The sequence below is a fragment of the Tauraco erythrolophus genome, chromosome 6 (genome assembly GCF_009769465.1).
Source record: "Tauraco erythrolophus isolate bTauEry1 chromosome 6, bTauEry1.pri, whole genome shotgun sequence".
NCBI classification, from domain to species: Eukaryota; Metazoa; Chordata; class Aves; order Musophagiformes; family Musophagidae; genus Tauraco; species Tauraco erythrolophus.
Genome location: NC_141470.1, coordinates 43,167,647 through 43,195,008, shown reverse-complemented (window position 1 = coordinate 43,195,008; position 27,362 = coordinate 43,167,647). Strand labels below are relative to the sequence as shown.

At 38.0% G+C, this 27,362-nt stretch overlaps 1 protein-coding gene across 2 annotated transcripts in view; it reads right to left on the bottom strand.

The window, feature by feature from the left end:
- AKAP6 (A-kinase anchoring protein 6) overlaps positions 1–27,362 on the bottom strand; it is a 230,108-nt gene that overhangs the window by 14,316 nt on the left and 188,430 nt on the right. For both annotated transcript variants that reach the window (XM_086613686.1, XM_086613687.1), the window contains exon 11: positions 12,340–12,555. In XM_086613686.1, coding sequence (XP_086469812.1) covers positions 12,340–12,555 — 216 coding nt within the window. The remainder of the gene's footprint in view (positions 1–12,339; positions 12,556–27,362) is intronic.

The following is a 27,362-nucleotide window of genomic DNA, read 5'->3' as shown; positions in this document are numbered from 1 at the left end:
AGAAAAGTGTGATAAAAATATCTTGAAAAACTGTTAAGTGGGTACATTTTTCAAAGTTTTCTTCTGGTGAAAGGAGACTACCTAAATGACCACATCCCAGTTTTTGGAAATAGCAAAAAACCCAAATGCAATGAAAACCCTCTAGACATTCCTGAAAACTTCTTCACTATACATAAAGATATAGTATAGATAGACCTCCAAATCTGCAAGTACATACGCTTTCAAAAAGCATCTGTCATTTTGAGTGGGATCAACAGTCCATTCATCTGAGCCCATCACCTGCAGTGGTCAGTAGTGAACGTTTATGGAAAAATTAAAAAATTCTCAAACACATAGAATGGTATAGAAGCTGCCATCCCAAATTTGAGAAGCCAGTCTGTGAGGACTTTAAGAGTTGGAATGTAATAAGTAACTCATTTGTATTTTTGCTATCCACAACATCCTGTAGGAACAAGTTTCAGTTTTACTATGCACTGGACAAAAACAGTATTCCCTTTCGATTGTTTTAAATCTCCTGCCTGATAATTTCATTGGGTACCTACCACTTTGTGTGTTAAGAGAAAGAGTGCACCTTATTTATTTTCATGCATTTTAAAATTTTTTTTTATTGTGTTCCTGCCTCCTTACATCTGATGCAGCTCCTAGAACATCCTATAACATTGGACAATGAAACACTGATTATGCATATACTTACTGAAGATCCTGCAAATACATTTCCATAATGGCTGGAGAATTGGGACTCTATCATCCAATACAGAAGACCCTTATAAAATGAAAATAACTGCAGTATAAGCTGTTAGAAAAATAAGGTTTCTTCCTCTCTTTCCAAAAATTATTTTGTTTGAGAAGTCTTGAAACAAAATATCAGAAAATTAGCTTCAATTACATACTGTTCCTTGCAGAACTGGAGTCATTAGAGATTCAGTGCAACAAGTATTAAATTAGTTTAAAAATCACAAGCTTGTGACTATTGTATTCCCCTTAACTCTAATTTTTTTAAACAAAGCTGGCCTGAGTCATGATCTTATGATTAGTGGATATTAGGAATATGAATAAAACACTGACTTCATCCTGTAATCTGAACACAATGCACTGCGATGAGAGTTGCTATCTGCTGAGCACTTTTAAATATCTGGCCCTATACTTAAGTGACTAAATAGGAAGTGAGTTCTTTTGAAATAGGACCTCTGTCCTTGCAAATAAAAACGTACCCGTTTTTTCTCTTTCTTTTTTAATGAGTTATTTTTACCATTTAAATGGCGTTTGACACTTCTTTCAGCTTCTGCATGCATTGAAAACATCAAGTTTCTGAATATTACGTATTTTCCTACTAAAACTGATTATTCCTGAGAATTCACTTGAAGATTTTATGCATCTTACAGTTCTAATGAACATTTCAGGAGCAGGGAATGCCTTTTTATCAAAGCTGTGGAAAGTGCTTTACTCACATTGTTTTGATCATTGTTTAATTTGTGGCACAGAAAAAAAGATTAATAGATTGACAGTTGGTAGAATATATGTCACCACACTATAAAGACCTAAACCTGCTACTGTGATGTTGACTTTTCCCATAATAAAGTTATAAAGCTCACATTTCTACATTTTATAAGATTGAATTCTGCTGTCCCAAAACCTGAATATTTGTAATTACTTGTTGAATATTTATTTTAAAAAATTGTGGCAAGTCGATTTACTAATATCATAGTTGTCTATAAATGCGAAGAATTTAAGAATGTTAGCTACACCACCAATGAGGGTCAAATGCTATTATGTAGGAGAGATAGGACAGTGTTTTCACCATCATATGTTGAATTAGAAATCCGTGTGACAAACTGGAACTTTTGAAGGCCTTGCTGGCATTCTAAATCTCTTGGGGGTTTGTAAACACCAATCAGTTAAAAAAATCAGATCAGCAGAGAAGTAGTACCAACTTTCTACCAGCTATGAAGTTCTCTCACCCAACTCCAAAACAGCACCAGTCTGAAACACAGAGTTGATAGTAGATAGCTGAGAAACAGAAGTACCTTCTGGCTGCATGGATGAACACAGGAGCTTTGTATATCCCCAAAAGAAAAGTTTTCCAGCCTCTCGCTGACTAACACAGCACCACTGACCAGCCTTTAAAGTTCCTGACATGTAACAGTTTAAAGAGTTTAAGCACCTTTAAAATATGTCAATTTTCTCTCTCTCTGAATTTATAGATCTGAACAGATTAAAACTGCATTAACCAGAAAAGGAATACAGAAGAAAACCAAAGAAGCAATCCTTTTTAAATATAAATATATATAGATGTAGATGCATATACAAAACTTCGTGGCATTGTGCCAGCAAGTCCATGTAATTCTTCCCCTAATACAATAGAGCATAATAGATAAAAAAATTCTAAGTGCCTGTGATTTAAAGAGAAGACTTGTCAGTCACTGAAAGAGACTGCTCACGGATACTACTAAAAAACATTAATAAAGACATAGTATTTTATACCCAATTCAGACATTATACTTCGAGCTAATTATAACACCAGGAACCCAGTTCTGTAACATCGTGATCATGATACTTTCTGCTTTGAATACCCGAAGTAGTTTTTTCACTGTAGTATGAAACTTGTTTGGTTTAAAAATAACACTGGGAAGTACGTGCTTTCTTTATTTTGCTTTTGTTGCCTTATAGTTTAAAACCATGATCAGCCATTATGAAGTCTCAGAAAGAAACCTGTCTTCTAAAAAAGCAAGTAAATTTCAAATACTGAACAGAAATGTTGTGTGCTTCGTCAAGAAAAAAAAAAATCAAAGGAGGCTTAGAGTAATTAAGTATTGCAGGAATTGATTTTCTCATTAAAATAACTCTTTACTTTTAATGTAATTTCATTCATCTTCCTGTGCTCATGCCTACAACAAAAAAGTAACTTTCACCTCTCATTACAAAGTTTACTGGGTACCCTAGAGAGGGCAAAGAAACTAAATGTGTCTGCAGAATTAGCAAGGAGTCACAAAAGACAAATATGCATCTCAAAGAAGTATATTTAGTCCAGTTGAGATGGATGGTGATTTACACTTGCAACTGTAGGACTGTGGCTGAATAAGATACAAGAAATGTTCTTGTATGTTTCATTACACTGGAAACTACAAATTCATATGTAATCAACACCATCGACAACAGCAGGAAATAAATGTCTAGAAATTTCAGTGCAGAGAAAAGATTAAAAGAGCAAGAATGCTGAATTAGCCTTCCTGCTCTAGGTAGTTCACCTTATGAAGCAAAGATAAACTGCACTGGAAGAGGTTCCACAGGAAAGCCTATTGCTAGCATTGTCCATACTGGAACTGTGCTACATGTGAAGACTTTCTATGCAGCGCTCTCTATTCATCAACAGCAAAGAACAAAGGTCACACAAGCAACAAGGTAGAATTGGTGAGTACATTTGCTCTCAACCTTAACAGTTCAGCGGACTGTAAATCGTCTTCTGGGACTCTAGAGAAAGTTAAGAGTATGTGCCTTTATTTTCCATCCTCTCCAGGATGGGAGCTCAGGCTTACTTTGGTTTAATGGATTGCGAAATAGTGAAATAGGGCTGCCTTAGTCTCTGGAGTCTGGATTAACCATTAGCCTCTTCTTGACTAATCCAACTGACAACTAGAGTTCCACAAAGTGATTAAAACTAGAGAAACAGCTAAAAGTATGACTTGGCAGTGAGTTCAGATGATCAGTTCTGAGGGTTTGCTTTCTAAGAGGACTGGAATTTGTTCTGGTTTGGTTGGGGTTATGAGTTTGACTATATCTCTTGGGCTTCCTATCATTTTACAAAGCTATGGCAAAACATGACAACATATGCCAGAGGTCAGTGAAAGAGTTGAATAATTTAGCAGATTGGTAACATTGCATGGAGTATTTCGCCTCCAGATTGTTGCCCTAAACTATTAGTTGTGACAGAAAGTTTTGCAGTCTCTGATGATGGAGAGAAACCTCCATGGAAAGACTTAAATGAAGTTCAACAAGGCCAAGTGCAAGATCCTGTCCATGGGTCAGGGCAATCCCAAGCACAAGTACAGGCTGGGCAGAGAACGGATTGAGAGCAGCCCTGAGAAGGACTTCAGGGTGTTGGTTGATGAGAAGCTCAACATGAGCCAGCAATGTGCCCTAGCAGCCCGGAAATCCAACCATATCCTTGGCTGCATCCAAAGAAGTGTGGCCAGCAGGTCGAGGGAGGTGATTCTGCCCCTCCTCTCACGAGACCCCACCTGGAATACTGCCTTCAGCTCTGGAGTCCGCAGAACAGGAAAGACATGAACTTGTTGGAGTGAGTCCAGAGGAGGGCCACAAGATGATCCGAGGGCTGGAACACCTCTCCTATGAAGACAGGTTGAGAGAGTTGGATTTGTTCAGTCCGGAGAAGAGAAGGCTCTAGGGAGACCTTCTAGCAGTCTTCCAGCACCTAAAGGGGACCTGCAAGAAAGCTGGAGAGGGACTTCTTACAAGGGCATGTAGTGATAGGACAAGGGACAATGGCTTTAAACTGAAAGAGGGGAGATTTACGTTAGATATGAGGAAGAAATTCTTCACTCTGAGGAGTGCCAAGCACTGGCATGGATTGCCCAGAGATGTTGTGACTGCCCCATTCCTGGAAGTGCTAAAGGCCAGATAAGACGAGGCTTTAAGCAACCTGGTCTAGTGGAAGGTGTCCTTGCCCATGGCAGGGAGGCTGGGATTAGGTGATGTTTAAGATCCCTTCCCACGCAAACCATTCTATGATTCTATTCTTTTTTTTTTTCTATTCACTCTAAAAATCTACCACTGTAGATGAACACTCAGGAGATTTTTTTGAGAATGTAACACAGCATTTATCTGAATTTGTATTTAATTTTGACTAAAATCCACTGTGTCTGCAATTTTTTACCAAAATCTACTCAATAAGAAGGATTTTACCAGCTTTGGTTTTGCCAGATCATCCGGACGTTGTATACTGCCATGATGGTTGCCATCATAACTGTGGCTGGTACTCAAGAAAATTATGAGAAATACAGAATTTCATGCAAAAATATGAGGTGTATCACCTATTTTGAATTAAAGTCCAAGAAAAATTTAGACCCATGTTCACCATTTATGTGACTTAATCTTAGCTCCTACAGATAATTATTCTGTGTCACAAAACCGGGCATGCAATGCAATCCGGAAGCTCAAAAAGGCACGCATCTCAAGTGCAAGAATGGTACATCGTGTTGCAGACTCTACAATTAAAATCCATTCACCTAAAAAATACATATTGTAAGGAAGCACCAAAGCGAGCAGTCTTCAGTATTGAAACATGAGTAAACCAAGATGACTGACAGAAACAAATATAAGCAATCAAGATTGTACTGTCATATGCTACACTATGAAGAGGTCCAATACCAAAACAAAAATGACTTGTGATAGATAATGAAAAAGCAATTTGTAAAGGTTCAAATGTAAGTCATTAAATAATTACTTTGTGGGGGCTAGATCATGTAATAGGTGTTCAGCGCTTGACAACATGTAGTGTGCCCTCTTCAGCCAATTAAGTTAATCATCACCCAGTACTTTACTGTATCAGGCATTTCTAATGAATTTCTAAATTTTATGCAAGATTTTTAGCTAGATCCCACTTTACCAAATAATGGCTTGTGATAAAAATAAGAATCTTTGGAAACCAAATTTTTGTTTAGTGAAGCTATCTAACAAATAGCTGAACAATGACAAATTCATTTTTTACTTCTGAAGGTAGGTGATTTGTTGTTCTTAGAATGGCTTGAAAAAATATTGCACCAGTGAATTAAATATAGAGAAGTGAAGGGGAGATACTGCACCTAGCATTATTAAAACTTGTTTTCTTTTCTAGAAAGCATCACAGAAACAGGTAACTAGAGAAAAGGGATAAAGATACCGGATCAGAAACAATACAGTATTTTTAAACAACTTGTTTTTCAAAGTGTATTAGTGCATTGTAAAGAATGAAACCAAGAGGAAGTTGGAAAAAGTCCTAAACAGAGATGTAAGCAGGCTCTTTACCTCCTAAGGAACAAGTCGGTGGAAGAGAGGTGCCTTTTTCTTTTTTTTTTTTTTTAAGTGAGTTGTCTCAGCATCGCAGATTTTCCCAAGTCCTTACAACTCTAATTAAAATGTGGTAATTGGTTATGTTACCTCAATTACCATGATGCATGGACATTGATGCAAAGCGACACCAATTGAATCCCTCGGGTGTTATACCCCAAGGCCATCCCATTTATTGTGGCCTTATTGTTTTCAATTACGTGACTGGTTGTACAGCATACTTTCACGCCGATACAGATGGGGATTTTGCTGGACATACAGTGTAATGTACACATGGGATGACTCAGGAGAACAAGAGAAATAAAAATTTATTTTTTTATCAGGAAGCATAGTGGTGAACTTAAGTGATCAGAAAAATGAATATTTCTGACATTTTCAGAACAATGTGAGAACTACAGCACCTTAGCCCAAATTGCCCTAGCTCAAAATCTCCATTTTAAAAGCATGATTAATACTGTCCCTTCAATAATTAGCCCTCTCTATTGAATAAGAAAAGAGATTGTCTGCTCCCTAAAACAGATATGTTTCTCATTCAATGAATGAGCAGTCTGGAGAAAAAGCAGTTTCTCCAGTCACCAAAAAGGCAGGAGCATTGAATTGCAACGTAAGAAGAAAATCCATTAGAAACCACCGCTTTGTCTCTCTCCCAGCCACAGCAGCACAATAAGTTTATATACTCCAATATTGGTAAATCAGTCCCAGAAAAGTGAACTTCCATGGTAACCTTTTTGTAGCTTTCTATACAGAGACGTATCTGACCTGGTCAGGACATTCCCAAACTGTGTAGCTGCTGGAATAATCCACTGAGGCTAAACATGTAACTTACATTGAGGATATCGCCGGCTCAGTAAAAGATTAAAAAAAAAAACAACGCATCAAACCACTGACATATTCCCACTTTGACTTAAGTGTTGTAAACTTGTGGCCATGACCATGTCTGTCCCAAATCCTTTTTTAACTGTTCAGTCTTTGAAGCAGATGAGACCCTCTGAAGGAAAGTGCATAGTGAGTTAAAGCTTCTCCAGCTGTTGAGCAGGAATTTTAGACAGCAATTTTGGGTTTAGTTGACTAAGGATTGTTGCTGTTACTCTTGAAATTGCCAGACAGACTGCTTTTTCTTTTAAGATGATTGCCAGCAGGGTCTTGTTAGGCAAACTATAAGGCATCTGTGTAATTCTGAAGCTAAAATTTAGGTGACGTATAACATTATATCAGCAAACTATAGAACGATAAATCTGGGGGAAAAGAATTTACCACAAAAAAAAGAAAACAGATGGGGGAAATAAAAACCTCTTTTGCTATAACAGATTAGGACCGCTTCCAGTAACAGGCTAGTGTGTCCTACTGTTTTTTAAAAGTAATCTTTTTTTCATTGCATGAATACTTCATTCTTCATAGCTAGATTAACCTACTGAATCTAACCACATTTCATCCTTCTGGAGTGATTCTTACTGATAATTTTACATTCTAGACACAACTTTTGGTTTATGAGAAGGACACCTTTTACTAGACTTTAGGTGCTTGTAGTAGATTTTTCTTGGTTTCAGCTGGGACAGAGTTAGTTCTTGTTAGCAGCTAGAAGAGCTCTCTGTTTTGGCTTTAGTCTGGGATTAGTCATGAAAAGAATGCTGACAGAGCAGTGATGTTTATAGTTGGCACTGAGACCTCAAGGACTTTTCAACTGCCATGTTCTTGCCAGTGTGCAGGAGCACAACAGGACAGGGGGGAGCATAGCCGGGACAAAAGGCTCAAAACTCCCTTTATGATTTGAACTTAGACTGAGGATTGAGGGGTAAACTGGCCAATGAAGTATTCTATACTGTGCAGTACCATGCCCAGTATTAAAACGAAGGTTGACTGGAAAGAAGGGATTTTGTTCTTCTGGGGGCTCTCGCTCTCGGACTCTTGGAGTGCGTGCTCTCTCTCTTTTTCAGGTCTCTCACTCATCCAGGATTGCAGTGTCAGGACTTATCTGTTTCAGGATTATTAGTCTGGGACGGGACGGGCCTTGGTCACTGAGTGGTGAGCAATTACAACATGCATCACTTGTTTGTATATATTATTATATGTATATATGCATTATATACATATACATATATGTATATTTGTATATTTGTATATTATTAGCAGTGGTATTAAATTGTTCTTATCGCAATCCATGAGTCTCCTTCCCTTTTCCTCTTTAATTCTGTTCCCCATCCCCTGGGGGTGAGGGAGGGTGAGCGAGTGGCTGTGTGGCATTTAGTTGCCAGCCAGCCTAAACCACGACAACATGTTAATATCTTCCTGTTACTTATTTATAAACTTAGGGTGCCCACTATTGCAAAAGTTGAGCAAAACTAAATATTGCTGAAAACCATCAATGAAGACAAACAATTCAAAAGAAACCTAAAAGCCTTTTGTGGTTAACTCCAGCATACCTTTGTAATGCTATAAGTGGCCCAGATAAGTGACTGATTGCAACAAGGGGCAGAAACAGGACAAAGGAGGATCCCGGTACACAAATTAAGGAGACAGAAGATGCAAGTGACTCTTGTACTTATACGAGACAATATAATCATTTGGGCTATTTTATTTACTGTCAAAGTCAGATGCCATGAATGAGTCAGATGCCATTAGGGGATAAAAACATTTCATTTGTTTTCATAAATTACAGTATTTTGTGAGCAACCACAAATAAAGACTTGTTACCAAGGGACACTGTTTATGTGCCAAGACTGGCACACCATCAAATACAGATAGGGAAGCAGAAGAAACTGTCCTGGTACCTACCCAAGAAATGACTACACAGGAACTGAGTGAAAAGGAAGGCTAGAACATGCCAACTCAGGCCAGCGAAGACAAAGAAACCCGAATCCTGCAGTGGCTGGGGCATCTTTAAATGTTGAGAATACAGATAGTTTTATCAATGTGAGAAACTTCTAGATAATGACATACTTCAAAGAATCATATTATTATAAACAAGCCTAGGATGAGAGGTTGCAAAATAAAACAGCCCACAGTGAAAATTAGATGAGCATCATGATATCTCTAAATGGCTGCCCTTTCTCAGCAGAAAGAATGCCACACTCCCTGCCCAGTGAAAGTTGACTCAGCCCAGCAAATAACTCCAGACTATCTCAGGCCAAGTGGGAACAAAGCAGCACGAACCTTGTGAAGTCCCAAGTGTCCGGATATCAAGCAAGGTGCCGTACTCCTGCCCTCACCAAGCCTCGCTTCCTGATCGATTGCAATCCCAAACAGAAACACAAGACTTACTTTGCTCCTGCTGCAAGAGGAGAGCTAAGCTCTGATTAGCTCCTAACAGTTTCTTTAGAGTAACTGCAGCTACAAAAAGCAAACTGCTTCCACATGGAGCTGCCCACATGCAAAAGGAGATAATGTGCTTTCACTACAGCAACTTGGACCTCTGTTCAGTACTCTCTAAGCTATCTCACAAATGCTACTTTTTTCTGTTCCAAGTCCAGCAGAAGATGTATATTTACTACAACACAATGATAAGTTTTGTAGATGAAAAAGGCAGTTCATCATCTTCGTGCTACTTTTTGTTTTAGAGAAATGCAGTAGAAACCCAGTCCAATCTCTCTCAAGCAGTTACAGACTCAACAGATACTCAGCCTCTAGCAACCAAAACTCAGGATTCCGAGAACTAATTTTCAGTTTGGCTGTTGCCTAATATTGCACACACTTATTCTTGAAGCTCCAAAATTTCACTGTTTTTTCTACTGCTGGTCAGCTCATTAGACATTTTGTGTAGCACTAACCAAGAGTTTACTAGAACAATTGAGGTAATGTATTAGTGATATGACTAAAAATATTCTGAAGATGGAACTGTCACAAAAATATAACCAGTGTTTCTCAAGAGAATTAAACAGCTTTACTATTACATTTTCTTTCTTTGTTTAACAATATTTTCTATTACTCTGTCTTATATTTATCTTCTACCCCATTCACTTGCCCAGTGTACTTCACTGCTGACTTCTCTTCTGTTCTCACTTCTTGCTCTCCCAGATTCATTACCATCAAAACTCAAGAATGTTGTCACTCTGCCACTGGTGAGATGGCATTCATTGTCTTTTATTTCTTGGCTTTCTTCTCATTTAAATGTGACTGTATTGTTTGAAACTCCTACCTCTAGTTTCTATTCATCTTCTTTCTGCTTCTTCATTGAAATTTCTGTAACATTTTCTCATGACCTTTATTTTACCAGCTTCTGTTTTACTTTTGACTCCACTTGATCAGATTCTCAACAAATTATTACCTTGGTTTTTTATGCTCTCTAGATTCTTTTTCTACCTCGTCTATGGATTTTTGCTAATCGTACTTCCTGCTTTACATGAGACTCAAACAAGACTTCTTCCTTACCTGTTTCTCTTTCTCCTTTTTACATGATAATATACATTCAGATACCTGAAGTTCCCAGTTTCTGGACTGAGGGCTCAGGTAAACTGCCTTGCATCTAACTCCGTTGTTCTACCTGTTTGTTGAATATCTCCTTCTTAGTGTTCATTAACATAAACTAAGCACAGACAATGGAACTCTTGCTCTGTCCTCCCCAAACCCCCTCTTTTCTTCATACTCTGTCAGTATAACTGTTCTCCCTCTGGTTATCTGCATCAGCTGTGCCATCTACAGCTCTCACTAGTTCTATGAGCATTAAGATTTGACCTTTTTCTGCTGGTCATATAGTGAAAACACTCAGTTGATCTCCTTGGTGGTTTCCAATAGCATTCCTCTTTAGTTGATACTTCCCTCTCTAAACACAAATGTATAAGGAAAGGCTGAAAAATAATATTTTCTCTCTACCCTTGTACAATCACATGTAGTTTCATCATTTTTACACTTCTTCCAACTAGATCAAATTTTTGAGGGCTTAACTGACTCTCCCCAGTTTTCTGCACTTCTTACATTCTCAGTTGACTAGTCCCAGGCTTACAACAGCAACATTGACATTCCATCAGCTTTTCAATGATATCTTCCTTCCACGATGCCTCATACAGAGACATGCCCCTTTTGACTTGGCCTGAAAGTATATTCAAACCTTGTTCCTTCTTCAAGTCCCATTTCCATCTCAATGCCTAAAGCAAAGCAGCCAATAAACCAAACAGGCAGAGAAGCACTCTCACTTTATAAGATTTCATAAAGGTAGGCAGGCAACAGATTATTATGACCTTCAATGGTTCACTTCTCCACACTATCCTCCTCACCAACTCACCATTTCTTGGCTCATTTAGACTAACAGTATTTTCACTCAGGAACTGCTAGTGTTTCTGCACAACGTCTTGTATATCTTCATACTACACTACCATAAATGGCCAAGAGAATTACAGTTTCTGTTGTTTTTCTAAAGGAACTTTAACAAAAAGAAGTCAAAAGTAGTATTTCACTGTTAGGAAGCATGTAAGTGTCAAGCATTTGTTCCTTTTATTTGCTTGATATAGACTTAAAAAATTATGCAAGCTAAATATATGTAATTTGATCCCAAATCTCATCAAGGCACTTCAATATATGCACTACATAGGGTTATCATTGCTGTCAACGTAGCTGCAGTATACAGGCTTCAGCATTACGATAGCACAAAACATGCTGAGACAATTCATCCATTACAGTCGATGGTGTTACAGTAGGGATTATTTTGTTCCCCCTATGGTTTATTGTTTAAATGTAGATGCTGCATTGTAATATAGTTTTATGCTGCAGAAAACCTGTCTAATTTATGCCACTTAATGGATGGTTTAAGCAGAATGCTATTTTGCCTCTTAGGAATCATTTCCCTGAGATAAAAGCAAATTAATGCATTTTACTTATATTCAAATAACACAGATTTGTATATTAATCACATACCCATGGCATTCTGCGTGAAATACACAGCTACTGCTGGGCTGCTAATTAAAAGCAGTCTTACTTACAAAGAAAATACTTTTTCTGAAATATATTTGCAAACAGTGAAATATGTCTCTGGGCCCAATTCTGTTAGGTATTGAGCAACTTGGTAACTGAAGATTGCTTTCATTACTTGACAGGAACAAATGTGATCAGGTTAAATATCCAAGAAATGGAAGATGTATATTGTGAGTTTATCTTATTAATCAGTTTTGTCCATAGAATACAACAGTTTGAGAAAAACTAAAGCTTCACTTGCTGGCAGTAAAGGCTAGGAATGGCATCTTCAGTCAGAGGAAAACACTCTGAGACATGTGTTTGTCTTGCACTGAAAAAGTGTCTCTTGTCAAGAATGAAACCACATGAAATCTTTTTAAAGCAAGCATCACTCACCAAGTCTTTTTCCAGTCTCTTCTGTAGCCTTGTTTGCCACTGGACAGCTTGCATGACAATGGCTTCCCACCTCCTCTCAAGGTTTACGATTATCAACTGCATGGACTGGTGATCTGCATTGAGGTTGCAGGTCTCTTGGTCATCCAGGAGGTGCTGGCATAACCGCAGCACAGAGGCTACCCCACGGCGTCTCTGTTTGATCTCACAGCAGAGAGACTGCAGGACAGACAAACAACAGATGTCAGTGTGGAATACTCTGCAAATTAAAACATTAAATATTATCTGATATTTAATGGTGCCCGCTCTCTGTCTTACGATAGTTTTTTCCAGCTCTTCCATAAATTCCGATACTTAGTGTCAAAGTTTAGTGGGTTTTTTTTAGATAAACACCATCTTAATCTTAATAGCACAGAAGGAGTAAAGCTTTCAGTCTTCTTCAAACAAATGCCATACATAGCTAACTGTCTCAATAATGTTGAAAGTTTTATGGTGTAGACTGGTTTATTCTTCCTTTTTTTTTTTTTTTTCATTCAACTAGGACACATCTGAAATGAGTTACCCTGACAGTAATCAGCTTCAGAAATTCTTCAGGAAAAAACAGGGGAGGGGGAAATTGTATTAATGCAATGAGAATATATATATTTTTAGAAAAAACAATAGAAATTATGGGTCATATGTACCCTGTCAGAGGAGAAACCTTAAGGAAGGGGAAAATTCAGTATAAAATTCTTTACAGATGTTTTTTGTTATCTTAAAATATTTCCAGAGTAGCTCCATATTCAAGTAAATATAGGAATACTATGATAATTATGTCCTTCTTAAAGATGGGTTATTGACTGCATTTATTTCATTATACTGATTTCAGTACTACCAAGAATGCAGTCTGACATGAACTGCATGATGGGTAACAATCATCAAGCCCTAATATTGCTGAACATTCATGGGAGCCAGGATATGTTGGTTCTACACCAGAAACCTAAGTAGCTGTGCTGAGAATATTGTGGAATAGCAGCATAAATATTGCATCCTACACGTCAAAACTAAAGAGAGATCTACCACCCGGAAGCAGCTCATGGCATGGGGTGCTTCTGCCATTCAACATCATATCAAGATTTTAGTAACTCATAAGGTGTTTTAATAGTAGTATCTATGAAGCTGGGGTACAGAAGGCACAAATGCCTCTGAGAATGACTGCTTCAGCCCAGCTTCTGAGACCCTGTACTTTTATAGCATTGCATGGTTCAAGTATTCAATTATTATCATAGGCGTATGCTACTCCTGAATTTAACAGGACTGTGCTCCACACGTGGGAGCTTTCCAGATAATTTAAATTGTAACATGCCAACATCTGTTTCCCTCTGTGGGATGCCACAGATGAAAGTGCATGACCCCATGAGAAAATCTGAACTATCATCTTTTTTGCCTTTAAGCTTCCAGTTAATCATAATAAGCAAGCAAAAAAGCCACTACATCTCTCACAGCTGTTCACAAGCATTAACTGATAAAAATTCAGGACCTGCCCTCCTGAATTTTACTAGCAAAACAATAACATTCTATAGCAAATGAATCAAGTTCCAGATTTTGATGAGGCTTTGGGCAACCTGGTGTAGTGGAGAATTTCTCTGCCCATGGCAGGAGGGTCGGAACTAGATGATCTTTAAGGTCCCTTCCAACCCTAACCATTCTATGATTCTATGATTCTATGATTCTATTTTCATATCACTTTTTCTTTAAAAATTGGATTTTATACTTAGAAAAGTACCTCAAAGAAGTATTTTGCTGCTGGAAGTACATGCTTGATCAATAATACTAAGCTGAAAGTCTGAAGTCAAACAAGGGTATACATATCTAAAAAAATATATATCTTTTCTTTGCCCATGGATAATGTGAAACTGATTTTTTTTATTCAAAGCCTTCAAGAGAAATTATGATTAAACTCACAAACATAGCTGAATTACTAATCTACTTTCACTGGCACAATTGGGCTGTTCTAACAGTTAACAGATTGCTTATTAATCAACAAGGGTAAACAAGACAATGCAATCTCATTTAAAGCAGAAGTTTTAACGCCTAAAAGTGTTTGTGTTCAAAATGTTAATCCTGATAAGACTTCATTAGAAGATGTCTTAAAATGATTAAGTACCTTTCATTGTAAAGTACGCTGAGTAGTATATCAGCAGGTGGACATTTCATACAGATGTTCCACTTATTGATATAATGCATTCTATAGCTATTTAAATTACCCTAACCCTGTAATAGCTAGAATTCTATTACTTCTATAATGAGAGAACCCTGTACCTTTAATATTTCTGAATTTTAAATAAGGTGAATGACAAATTCCCAAACCACTATTTATGGAAAAATATGACCAGGAATTTTATTATTCAATTTATACCAGAGCTGCATTTTCACTTACGTTTCCTGAACTTGCCCTTATTTATTTTCCTGGAGTTCATTACTAGTTTCCTACATAGTTCTTGATGTAACCACCACGTCTGGCACGTTTCCTTTCTGATGCTGTTCAATAGCCTAACATCATATCAGAAAAAAAGCAAAGCAAAGCAAACCAAAAAATCTTCCTAAAGATAAAGTCAAGGTTCTTTGCATTTTACATTTTGCAACAGCTAAGCTATTCAGTTTTATGGAAGTGATGGCAAGTTCTATCCTGATGGCAGTCAAATCTACGTAGATCTGCATTAACTTCATTGAAGTCAATACAGCTCAGAATCTGGCTCCGTAACATTAACTTGCCTTGATCCATCTGATTATGTCATCCCTTACAAATATTGTTATTTTTTGATACAATACCATACAATATGATGAGGTAATAATGGCTTATTTCATTCATAAGTCATTATATGGGAGCTTAAGGGAGGCCTTTGCACTGTATTATCTGAAAGTAGAGCTACAGCATCCAAGTCATTTCTAATTTACATCAATTTTACACCAGCATAATAACAGTAGCTTTACTGAAGCTATTTCTGATTTACATGGCTGTGACAGTACAATTAGGCCTATGGCACTTTTGTTTCAATTTTATTACATGATATTATGGTTAATATTAAACAGTAGAAGGATAAAGTGCTTGTATCTAACAGCGTGTTGAAAGACTTGGCTACAGCAACAATACTTTAAAAGCCAAAGAACTTAATCATGTAAAGACATCTTTAAACCCTATATAATAGCACTAGCAATAATGGATCTAAGCAGTATTAGGGTCTGGTATACAGTGTCCTAAAGGGACACAATAATTGCCTGTATTCTATGACATGACATCTCACAGTGTTGTATATCCATCGATGTTCTGCTGTTGTTAGAATGGCATGCTTGTACAAAAGCCTGTCAATATGTTAATTGTACATGCAAAGTATGCTTTCAGGACCATGGTTACTTTAATTATTTGCAAGGTAAATTCTACATTGTGAATTAACAGCTATAATTCATCTTTAATAAAAACAAAACAGGAAAAGAAAGATGATTAGTATCTCTACTGAGGCTTGGGTCTGACAGTCTACAGCTGCTACAGTAAGCAACTGGGTACTTGATGGTTCAGAAAATTAGGAAACGATCTAACAGTAGACTGAGGAGCATCACTCAGGCTTACTGAGGCTCCTGTGTGTGCTGAAGATTTGCTGCAGTATAGATTAAGAGATCAGACACTTTCGATTGTGGCTCCTCACACTATCATCTGTCCGTTGAGCTGTGGCAACTGTAAATACAATCTAAACCTTTGAAAATGTGGAAGAAACACATTCACTTAAATCATTTGCAGTGAAACTTAAATTAACACATTTGACTTTTTTTGCTGCAGGCTCGTACACACAGTAACTGCAGCAGCCGTGTATGAACTTGACTTTGTGTCTGCATCCTTTGCTTTGCAACAGATACCATGATAACACTGAGGTGTTATTCATTATAATGTTACTATGAGTCATGTTTTCCCATACTGAGGATTCCTGTCCGTGCTCCTAGAATCTTGGAAGATTTTTCTTCTCTTCGCCTACTCCTGTTTTCAGTGCTTTGAAGTTATCACCCGCATAGCTAAAAAGGGCTAGCTGAAACTACTTTCACAGCTTGTTAATACCACGCCTTAAATCATCTGGAAAAGCCCCTGCTGCGTCAAATGACATCAAACGCTCTTTCCAAGCCATGGGCTAATGGCACTATCTGTGGGGATGGAAGTAGCCATGATTTGAACAGAAGGTGCTCTGCATAGCTGCGTGACTCCTAAGTGACTGGCATATGATCAGAAACACGTGTATAGCTTTAGATAGTGCCAGAGTGTCGGAGGCATAGAAAGGTGAGAAGATGAGGAATATTAGAGTCCCTCAGTACCCCTCCATCTTTCAGTCTTCCTGTAGTGGATCAATGCTTGAGCTGTGCTGCACCGCCTGCTCCACATGACCAAAGGACATGAGTGGGAAGAAGGCTTTCTCACACAACATGGTAGATGAGCTGGCTGCTGAAGCACTGTTACATCAAGGTTCTTGAGCAGGTGTGTAATCTTGATTATTTAAAAGTACTAAGGTTCTCCGTGAGTTCTATGGGACTACCTGTGCTTAAAAACAGCTTAAAAGTCAGTTTAAGACTAGTTTAGGTCACTTAAATCCACATAATCCACATAAGTGTTATGTGATCTGAAGTTCTTTCAACTATTTCCATCTTTCTTGTTTTCACTCTACAATTAGGAATGATAAAGGTCCATGCAGAGGTGCCCAGAGCTTTGAAAATAATCGGAAGATGACAAATGGTAATTTAGATGGATTTTCTTTGTGCTTTCAGGTTCAGAAGAATGCCAAGGTACGCTGAGACAAATGCTATTTCTAGGCATACATTGTGATTCTGTGCAGATAAATCTGGAATGACCAGATCCAAGAAGTTTCTGTCTGACCTTGGTCTGTTCAAGGTTTACTCTTTCTCCTTGTTACAGAGAAGGGCCACGAAGGGCCTCTTGTCCAGAGGAGGGCCATGAAGATGATAAGAGGGCTGGAGCACCTTTCCTATGAGGACAGGCTGAAAGAGTTGGGGCTGTTCAGCCTGGAGAAGAGGAGGCTCCGGGGTGACCTTATAGCGGTCTTCCAGTACCTCAAGGGGGCCTACAAGAAAGATGGGGAGAGGCTGTTCAGGAGGCCTGTTGTGATAGGACAAGGGGTAATGGTTTTAAAATAGAGGGAGGTAGATTGATTGGATATTAGGAAAAAATTTTTTACCATGAGAGTTGTAGAACACTGGAACAGGTTGCCCAGAGAGGTGGTGGATGCTCCATCCCTGGAGACATTCAAGGCCAGGTTGGACGAGGCCCTGAGCAACCTGATCTAGTTGAAGATATCCCTGTTCCTTGCAGGGCGGTTGGACTAGATGACCTTTGAAGGTCCCTTTCAGCCCTAACCATTCTATGATTCTATGATTCTATGATGTGGATGTGTGAGGGAAGGCTTAATACCCTTCCTATTGCATCTATTGTTGCCTGATGGAAGACAAAATGAAGATGGAACTGTTGTTATTTAGCACAACAGCCATATGCAGAAACTAAAGCAAAAATCTGAGAATGGAAGCTACCCTTCTGACTACAACGATCAAACTGCAACTCTTAAAAAAATGTAATTTACCTTTTTTACACCCGATTTTTTTGGCTAGTGCAGCACTTCAGTTTTCAAATATGTTAATGTTAAACTTTAAGAATCATGACTAACATTGCTAATACACCAATAAAAGGAAAACAGGAAGCAATATGCTTGCAAATGCTGGATAAAATTTAGTTTTCAGTGTTTTCTGTGAAATGGCAATGTCAATTGGAAATTCTCTTGTCTGAAGAGATGCATCCCTGTATTTCCATCTTTACAGGGCACATGGTGAAAAAGAAACCAACTAATTCCTCAAAAAATATTAGTGAGAATACTAATACAAAATTAAAAAGCTAAATGACAAAGATAGGAAATGAATGATGACTTGTCATCTTTTAGAAAAACACTGCCAAACTTGTGTGCTTTTGCTGATTTCAAGGTTAAAAGAAAATGTCACCTAATATGGGAACTCTACTCAGTTGCATACTGTGGGACTTAACCTATACTGAAGCTAAATATTCTATAAGTATGCAGTGAAGTGCAAAAAACAGCAATTGAAAAATGACATGATTAAATGGCACAACATGCAATCATTTGCTCTCAATTATATCAATGTATCTTCTTCATTTCAAGGAGTCAGGCAGAAATATTGTTTTTTAAATGCCTCTATTAAATTGGGTACCAATAATAAAATAGATGAGAGTCCTAATAAGCTCATTTACGTAACATACATCACACACCACAAAACTATTCTCTCCAAACGGGTTTGTTCATAGATTTGTCTCCTGGTTGTCACCAGTCTTGGCTATATTAAAAGATTTTAAAGGCACAAGGCTTGCAGACCATTCAGTGGAAAACCTTTGTACTTAACCCTTGAGAGATCTTCAATGCTAATTATGGAAAAAGTATTGATATAATATCTTTGCTGTCACATTTTATTACGATGACAGTCACAACAGAATCTGAGACTGACATTTTAGAAATATCATCTAATTGCAAGTCAGAAATACAGAATGACAGTTTAAAGTAGAATATGACTTCTTTCAAAATAACGAACTGGTTCTCTTTATTTAAAAGCCCTACTTTTAATAGCATTATAACCGCTAAATTGCTACGCTGATCATTTCTCTCTGTAACTCACTGCTTAGCAAAGTGTTACGACATCTCTCTTACAAGTCTGAGCACAGTTCACTATATTCCTTGTGAACTATTCTATACTTATTAAAAATGGCAATGAACTAATAGGAAAATATACTTCATTTTTGCACTGGCTTCAAGAATTAACATAGGAGCCTGCGTTCTACATGCAATCAAGTGCTTAATAGAGTTAGGTTAAATATTCATTCACTTCACTAGCACTAAAAAAGTACATGAAAATTTGTGTTTATTTGCAATCAAAAAGGCAAATAAATTTATTAATTAGGTAAATATATTTATTTTAAATAAAATATTTATTTTTAAATAGCATTCCAAAAGTACCCATGTTCTTTCTCATTTTTCTCCAGAAGTGCAATATATGCATTAAAAACAGTAACAATCCAGAATAGATGCTTTTGGGCTCATTCCATAAAAGCTGCTATTATATCTGTATGACATTCTTTAATTTCTTTGTTCTATTCCTTATGCTCGTTTAGAGTACTTCAAAATATTTGTTTGTAAGAATATCGTTCAATGGTCTGATATTTAGCTCATATTCCCATGTAACTTGTAATATGTAATATACTTCTCTTCATAAATTAAAAACACTATTAAAATTCCAGACATATAAAACAATATGAAGATTAAGTTACTATAAAAGAAACTATAATAGCTTACAGATTGCTTGCATCATTACTAAAGCGCTGATATCTATTACAGTGTCTCTCTGGAATAAAGAATGCACTTTTGGCTATAATCTGTTAAAAAAGTGCCCATTATTGTTAAGATGCTCCGATCTTAGCTCTAAACTAGTGTGCAATTACAGGAAGGTAACTTTTAAAAAGAAAAGACAATCAGTGTTGGATGTAAATGGATCTTCCCTACTGAAATGCAATGTAGCTTTTCCAGGCCTTATTTTTCCTGCGTTTCATAGAGAGGATTAATTAGATTCATTTTCACACTGAAATATTTTACAGCTATTTACTACACACTGCAAAGTTGGGGTTAAGTTGGTTCCAGGGGGTAAGCCAAGTCATTCAGACAGAGGAGTCAGACGAGATGGCAGGAGGATTCATTTTTCTAGTCTGGCACTGTTTGTGTTTATAAATGCCTTTGGTTCGTGCCCTCTTATCATTCAATTTGAGAAGTTCTCTTTCCAGAGAAACAGATCCAACAGAGAAATATTGAAAGAAGTGGCGCAATTTGCTAAGGTTTCTATTTTGCCCCTTGAAAATGCTAAAATAAAGGTAGGGAAAGCATCAGACAGGTACTATAAATATCAGTGCTATGTTTTGCTTTTGTAATAAATCCTGAACCACACTACCCAAAAACTCATTTGCCTGTAGCGGACATTCCGAACTTGAAATTCTTGCTAGATCACCACACCAGGCAGAGTTTCAAATGAATGTGTGTGGAAATGACTTAAGGTACAGGTGGAAACTTTACAAAATCAAGTGAGGCATATGTTGGGCTCAACTTTACTTCCAGTTGTTGGAATTCACTTAGAATTACAGCTTAACAGAAATCTAGATGTTTCTCCACATACATTGCGCATTAGACGCCAAGAAACCCCCTCCAGTCGCCTAAAAACTGTTAGGTATCAGAATTTCAGCCATCTTTAATGAACAGTTAAAACTGTTAAAACTTTGTACCCTGCCTCAGAGCTATAGAAGAGGCTTTAAAGGAAAAACTTCCTTGCATGGAAGTACATCAATACTTGTAACCCTCAGGCTAAGGTTCAGATGTTAATATTGTACTTACTCCCTTTCTTAATCTAGTTTCCCCACAGATGGCAGATGCATTTTTGCTGTCCCTGTGCAATGCACCTGGTATATTCCGAAATGTAGTGAGAATTTACCCTACTCTGAATTACAGGAAAAAACAACCTGCAGTGCATTGGTATTACCTTTTTATGGGAAAGCGGTGAACATAAAATAAATTAGACTAATCTTTTGGAGACTTCAGGACAGGCAGGGTGATAGGAAAGGTAAAATAAACACATCTAATGAGTAAGGAAAAAGAGATTTCCTTTGGCTTTCTCTTGTGTCAGTGAAGCAAATTTATCCTGGATTCAAAAATGTACAGCTTGAGCCACTCCAGGATAAACAGAGGAAAATATATTACAGTGCTTTCATGTGTATCTGTATATGCACAAGGACAACAAGTAGGCTTTTCTCGAAATGGTGTTCCCCACCTTATTTCAAAAAAGCAACGTATCCTCAGAATGGATACATCCTTAAAACATAAAAACATTATTTTCATTCTTTTGCCATATCTTAATCATAACTATACACACTGACACATACTTTTTGGTTTCAGCTCAAGACAAAACTAAAAGTCCCCAACAAGAGATGTTACTTGTAGCAGAAACAACGAGAGCCAGGAAGAACTGCGATGAGGTAGGTTCATTCATATCTGAAGTAGGCTAACCCACCTCAGTTTCTTACTTGCATAAATAAGTTTTAGGTAAGTGTTTGCATAAATACGTTACATTTTAAATTAACATTAACTTGTCTCTGGTACAAGTCAGGCATACATGGCTTTGACATGCACAATTTAGCCTCAAGGCTATGAGGAGGCTAGAATTAGGGGCAAGGACAGAAGCTGGTGATGTGGTCAAGATGAACTGTGAACAGCAGTCAAAAAGCTAAGGGTTGTCAAAAGCCAAATGTCTGGATGAGGTGACTGCGTATGACAGTCTTAGAGGCTCAGTGTTACACATATTATTGCACCTTCAACTGCTATTCTTCCATTGCCTGGACAACAGGAATGGGGTAAGAAGACTAGACAGGATGAAATCAAAGAGGGCACGAAACAGGCTTTCTTTTCTTCACTGAAGCTCAGACTAGAAATCATAACGAGGTTCCTCTTATCATGCCCAAAACATGAAAATAAGCATCACTGTGATAAAAGGAAAGGCGGTGCACTAAAAATGATGTTGCATCATCAGCCATTGGAGAAATGCACAGAAAATCCATTAGATTAGAGGCCAGGTGTTCAGTTTTATTCTACGGTGAGGACATGCAGCTCTTTCTTAACAGACGAGTAAGGGAATCATCCTGCAGAGAAGAGCGACCCACATACACTTTTTTTTCCGTTGACTTTATGCAGCAAGCATAATCTAAACTGTTGTGCTGTCTCTAGTAATACATTGCCAGTCTGCAAATCCTATTCCTGACTGACATCTCATACTTGTGATACATAATACACCTGATAAGGATTGCAATAACACTTCAGAATGTACACCGAAGGCCTGTTCTTTTTACACTCATGGTCTTACTCATACTGAATTACACTTTACCTTGCAAATAACTCTACTAAAATCAATGGGTTTCCTGGCAGTATGAAATTATTTTTAGTGTGAGTAAAGGTACTAATACAGTCTATAATACTATTCCCTATTGGGACTATGATCTATTAACCTACATGCAAAGATGAAACTTGGGAAACCTGACCAGTACTGAAACCAAAATTAGGAAACGGTCTACTAGGTCAATGATCCACCAATTAAAGAAAAACCTCATTAGTAGGATTTAATGGCTCCAGAGAACACTAGTCAATCAATAATCCACTAATATTGGAGAGATTTGCACCTGAAAATGCAATGCTATGGCTCCAAAGGGGCAGTTATAGACAATCAAACACATCATATAATCACATGCAGCAGTACAAAGTAGGCCTTAATGGAGACAGTACAGTGAATTTTTGTTAACTCTCCTGTATTTCCAGTCCACACCGTACTTGTTTTTCTATATGTTATCATTAACAAAGGAAGTAAAGCTTAGAGGCCAACCAAAGTACCAACCCTCACTGTCAATTAGTGCAAGCCAATCTTGGCTTATTTTTAGGGAAAAGATTTTTTTTTCTCTTCTTCTTTTGTCATCTTTTGATTCTGGGTTGCAGTAAATGATCTGATAATTTAAATTGTAACATGCCAACATCTGTTTCCCTCTGTGGGATGCCACAGATGAAAGTGCGTGACCCCATGAGAAAATCTGAACTATCATGACAATGATAATGATTCTGGGTTTGCAGTAAACAGATCTTTAAGGAAATAGCAGGACAATAAGCAGTCACATTATCAATGAGTCATTCAGGTGGGTCAAAAGAAAGAAATTAGTTATATCTTAAATGATAATGACAATAATAAGTGATGGAACTGAGAATGTTCTCTCAAAAGAGGTCAAGTCAGTCATTTTCACTTCTACAGATCTCACTCTTCAAGAGGCCAAGACTGAGAGGTCAAATATAGCCTAAAGTCTGCAGATATTGATGCGAAAGGTGTAGGAAAGGAACAGTAAGCCATTTGTCACTATGAAATATCAAGTTCTACTTTATAATGGGCAGTTTGAGACAGCTTTTCTGTAAGCAAGGATGTCTTCTGCATCAGTTGGCTTGAGTCAGACCTCAAGTCTTACAAGCATACTCATAACATGAGAACTAAATGCAGACCATCACAGTACAGTAAGAAAGATAGGGACAAGAGCCCCATTGCTTCCTTCTCATCAGCCTCAGTTAACAAGAAGGCACTGGTTGAAATAAGTACCCTATTCCACATTCAGGAGAGCTGAGAGAGAAATTTGGGCTCAACTTTTCTGGAAAAGAAGTAAGCCTGTAGTTAGAGTGGGAGAACCTCACAGATATTAGCAGTAAATCGTTCTGAGCTGGGATTGCAGTTGTCTCAACATCTTCAAGTCCCTCAAGTCTTAAAGACATCCCAGATGATTCTTTAAATTGGATTCATCTGAGATAACGGAGAACATGACACCAGAGCTAATCATTTAGAAGCAGGTATTCTGAGGTACAGTACATCTCTGTAGCCAGATGTCTAAAACAGGACAGATTAGTTGCATCCCAAAAGTGCCTTTTCTCCTCAATTACTATAAAAGAAGCTCAGACACGATCTCTGCACTGTAGGTATCTAAAGCTAGTCTGTTTTCACATGCTTCTACCATATAGGTATGCTCTCTGTAGGGTAATCATCTTGGTATACCAGAAATAAGGGGACAGTACTTTAAAAAAAGAGCAGGGAAGGAAGTAAAATACGAATTAGTAGTCTAAAAATAGCCACCAGGCTATTCTCTCCTCCACCAAAGGATTCAATATATTGCTGTTTCTGAGCTCTGCTGAACTCAGGGTTCTTCCTGATACATCAGTAACCTCCATCCCACACCCCAACCTTAGTTCAGAAGCCCATTGCCACTGCTGAATTAGAACTGCATGCAGATGCTTTATGATACCCCTGTGGAAACCTGCAGCATACCAGATTAACCATCCCTGGAGGCTAAATCTAGTGTGTCCCTTTCTTTCCTCCAGCAAAGGGAGCACTTGGGGAGAAAAATGGTTTTAGGCAACCAGACAGTGTTTATGATTAATTCTGAGATTTTGATTAATTAAAAACTAAGTAACAATGTAAAAAACTCAGACAATTCACAGTTCAACCTTTACAGTCCAAATGGGATAAAGCTCAACATGAGCCAGCAATGTGCGCTGGCAGCTCAGAAAGCCAACCGTATCCCGGGCTGCATCAAAAGGAGCGTGGCCAGAAGGTCAAGGGAGGGGATTCTGCCCCTCTACTCAGCTCTCGTGAGACCCCACTTGGAATACTGCCTTCAGCTCTGGAGTCCCCAACATGAGAAGGACTTGGAACTGCTGGAGCGGGTCCAGAGGAGAGCCACGAAGATGATCCAAGGGCTGGAACACCTCTGCTATGAAGACAGGCTGAGAGAGTTGGGGCTGTTCAGCCCCGAGAAGAGAAGGCTCCGGGGTGATCTTCTAGCAGCCTTCCAGTACTTAAAGGGGGCCTACAGGAAAGCTGGAGAGGGACTTTTTCCAAGGGCATGTAAGATAGGACAAGTGGCAATGGATTTAAACTGAAAGAGGGGAGATTTAGATTGGATATAAGGAAGAAATTTTTTACTCAGAGGGTGGTGAGGCAGTGGAAGAGGTTGCCTGGAGAAGTTGTGGCTGCCCCATCCCTGGAAGTGTTCAAGGTCAGGTTGGATGAGGTTTTGGGCAACCTGGTGTAGTAGAGTGTTTCCCTGCCCATGGCAGGGGGGTTGGAACTGTATGATCTTTGAGGTCCCTTCCAACCCTAACCATTCTATGATTCTATGATTCTATAATTACCAATGCAACATATATTGTTTAATCAGAAAGTTCTGTTGCTTTAGGCATTGGACAAATAAGAGATTGTTCTGAGAAACAACTGGTTTTTTAAATGACATTGCATCATTTGATATACTCAGTCACAAATTTAGTGGAAGATTAAAACATACACTTCTGAGTGAGTCTACTCATTAGAAATAGGTACAAGCATCAGATAATTTACACTGTTTACTAGGCAAACAGAAATGGCTACAAATACTACTAGTTATGGAATTCAATAGACCATTGACTTTTAGAAATATTAAATGAGAAAATGTTTCCAACATTTTTTTGGCACAAATAAGCAGTCTGTTTTCTTTAATGAATACATTGACTAAAGTCAATGAGAACCACAAGCTTTCAATACTTCTGAATATCAGGCCTCTCTTTTTAAAGGCCCAAATACAGATTTAGGAGACAGGTATGACAATGTATATAGCATGTTGCTTATTGCTTCTAATAAAACCACATCAGAAAACTACCTGACATGCAACTGTTGTCAAAGAACATAATTTACCAGAAAACCTCTGCTAAAATCCTTTTCTGAACAGGAAAATCCTGTTCCACCTCCAAACCAAGTTTGGAGAGAGAAGAAAACAAGATCCTTTATAAATCTGGCTACCAAAACCAATAGAAGCATTCCCAGTTCTACATCATTGGAAAGGGATTCTGAGATGGAGAGATACTCAGAAGTCTAAGCTTGTTCTTGAGTAGCTGGTCTGTGAGCCAAAGCCATAACAACCACCTTTTTGATGCTGATGGGTCATTTCTCTATGTTGAACACTCAAAGTCCTAAGTTTTGTTGCAAGTGACAGAAATATATGCCTAATTATTTAGGCTCCCTTGCTGTCTTTTGGAGGGCATTTTGCAGAGAAAACAGCATGCTTTTTAAAGTCCCAGACACATAAAAGCAAACATGGCAGAACACTTCCACTTACAAGCCAACAAGCACACAAATTTCTGGCTAGACCTTACTTAAATGCGATTTACTAAAAGTTTCATGAAAGAATGTGAATTCCTTTTATTATTGCTTCTTATTCTTTCCTGCTCCAAATCTCTTCTGACCCACAAAATTGCTATACATCATTAGGTTAGGAAATCAGTTGTGTCAATTATTAGTCTCATGATATTACATCTTTCAGCTGCTAGAATTCTGTGTTTACCTGAGAATCTTGCGTTTCATTTAAAAGTATGTTTCTGGTTCTGGCCCTCATCGTTTCAGCGAAAAGCTAGAAAAGATGAACTCGAGGGACTCAAAAGGCAGAACAGATATAAAAAGGATGAATAAATAAGATAAATGTATGTTCGTTGTTGTGAAGATCTCATGAATTTTTAGTCAATTTCTCAATTTTCTTAGTCTAGAGTTGTGGGTTTTTCCATGTTGCAACAGAAGAAAACAAACCAGGAGTAAGACACCTGCACTTCCCTCCTTACAGCTGTGCAACTTGTGTTCACTCTTACCCCCTTCTCGACAGGAGCCCAGGTTAGGCTACACTTGGAAGCTGACCTAATGCTGCTGTGAAATGGCCAGCAAGTGTCACTGCAGACTGAAGCAAAGTTTGTGCCTCTCCTTCATAGAATCATAGAATCATAGAATGGTTAGTGTTGGAAGGGACCTCAAAGATCATCTAGTTCCAACCCCCTGCCATGGGCTTGGAAACCCTCCACTACACCAGGTTGCCCAAAGCCTCATCCAACCTCGTCTTGAACACTTAATTCATAACTAAATATGAAAATGTTTGAGGCAGCCATGAGAACTGAAAGCTGGTGAGATGAGTAACAAAATGGCTTTGCAGACTGACTGCACATTGTGTTGCACAGAGGTCGCTGGGCTGATCAAAGTATACCACATAGTTTCCACAAAGCCAAGTACAGGACCTCGCATAAGCTGGGTAATGATCTTAACTAATTGTATATCAGTAATTCTATCATCTAAATATTCTAATAATAATGGAAAAAACCTGCCAAACATATTCAACAGGATTTGAATTTTGACTATAAACAAGAAACAGTAGTTAACGCGGAGAAGCACACTTTTTTCATAATATTCAAAAATAGAATATAATGAGAAGCAACCTAGAGGAAGGAAGAAAGGGCTGCTTTGTGGTTAGCGCCAAAGATTAAGGTCACCGTAGCTGGGTTCTACCCTGACACAGCCATTGACTTTCTGTGAAA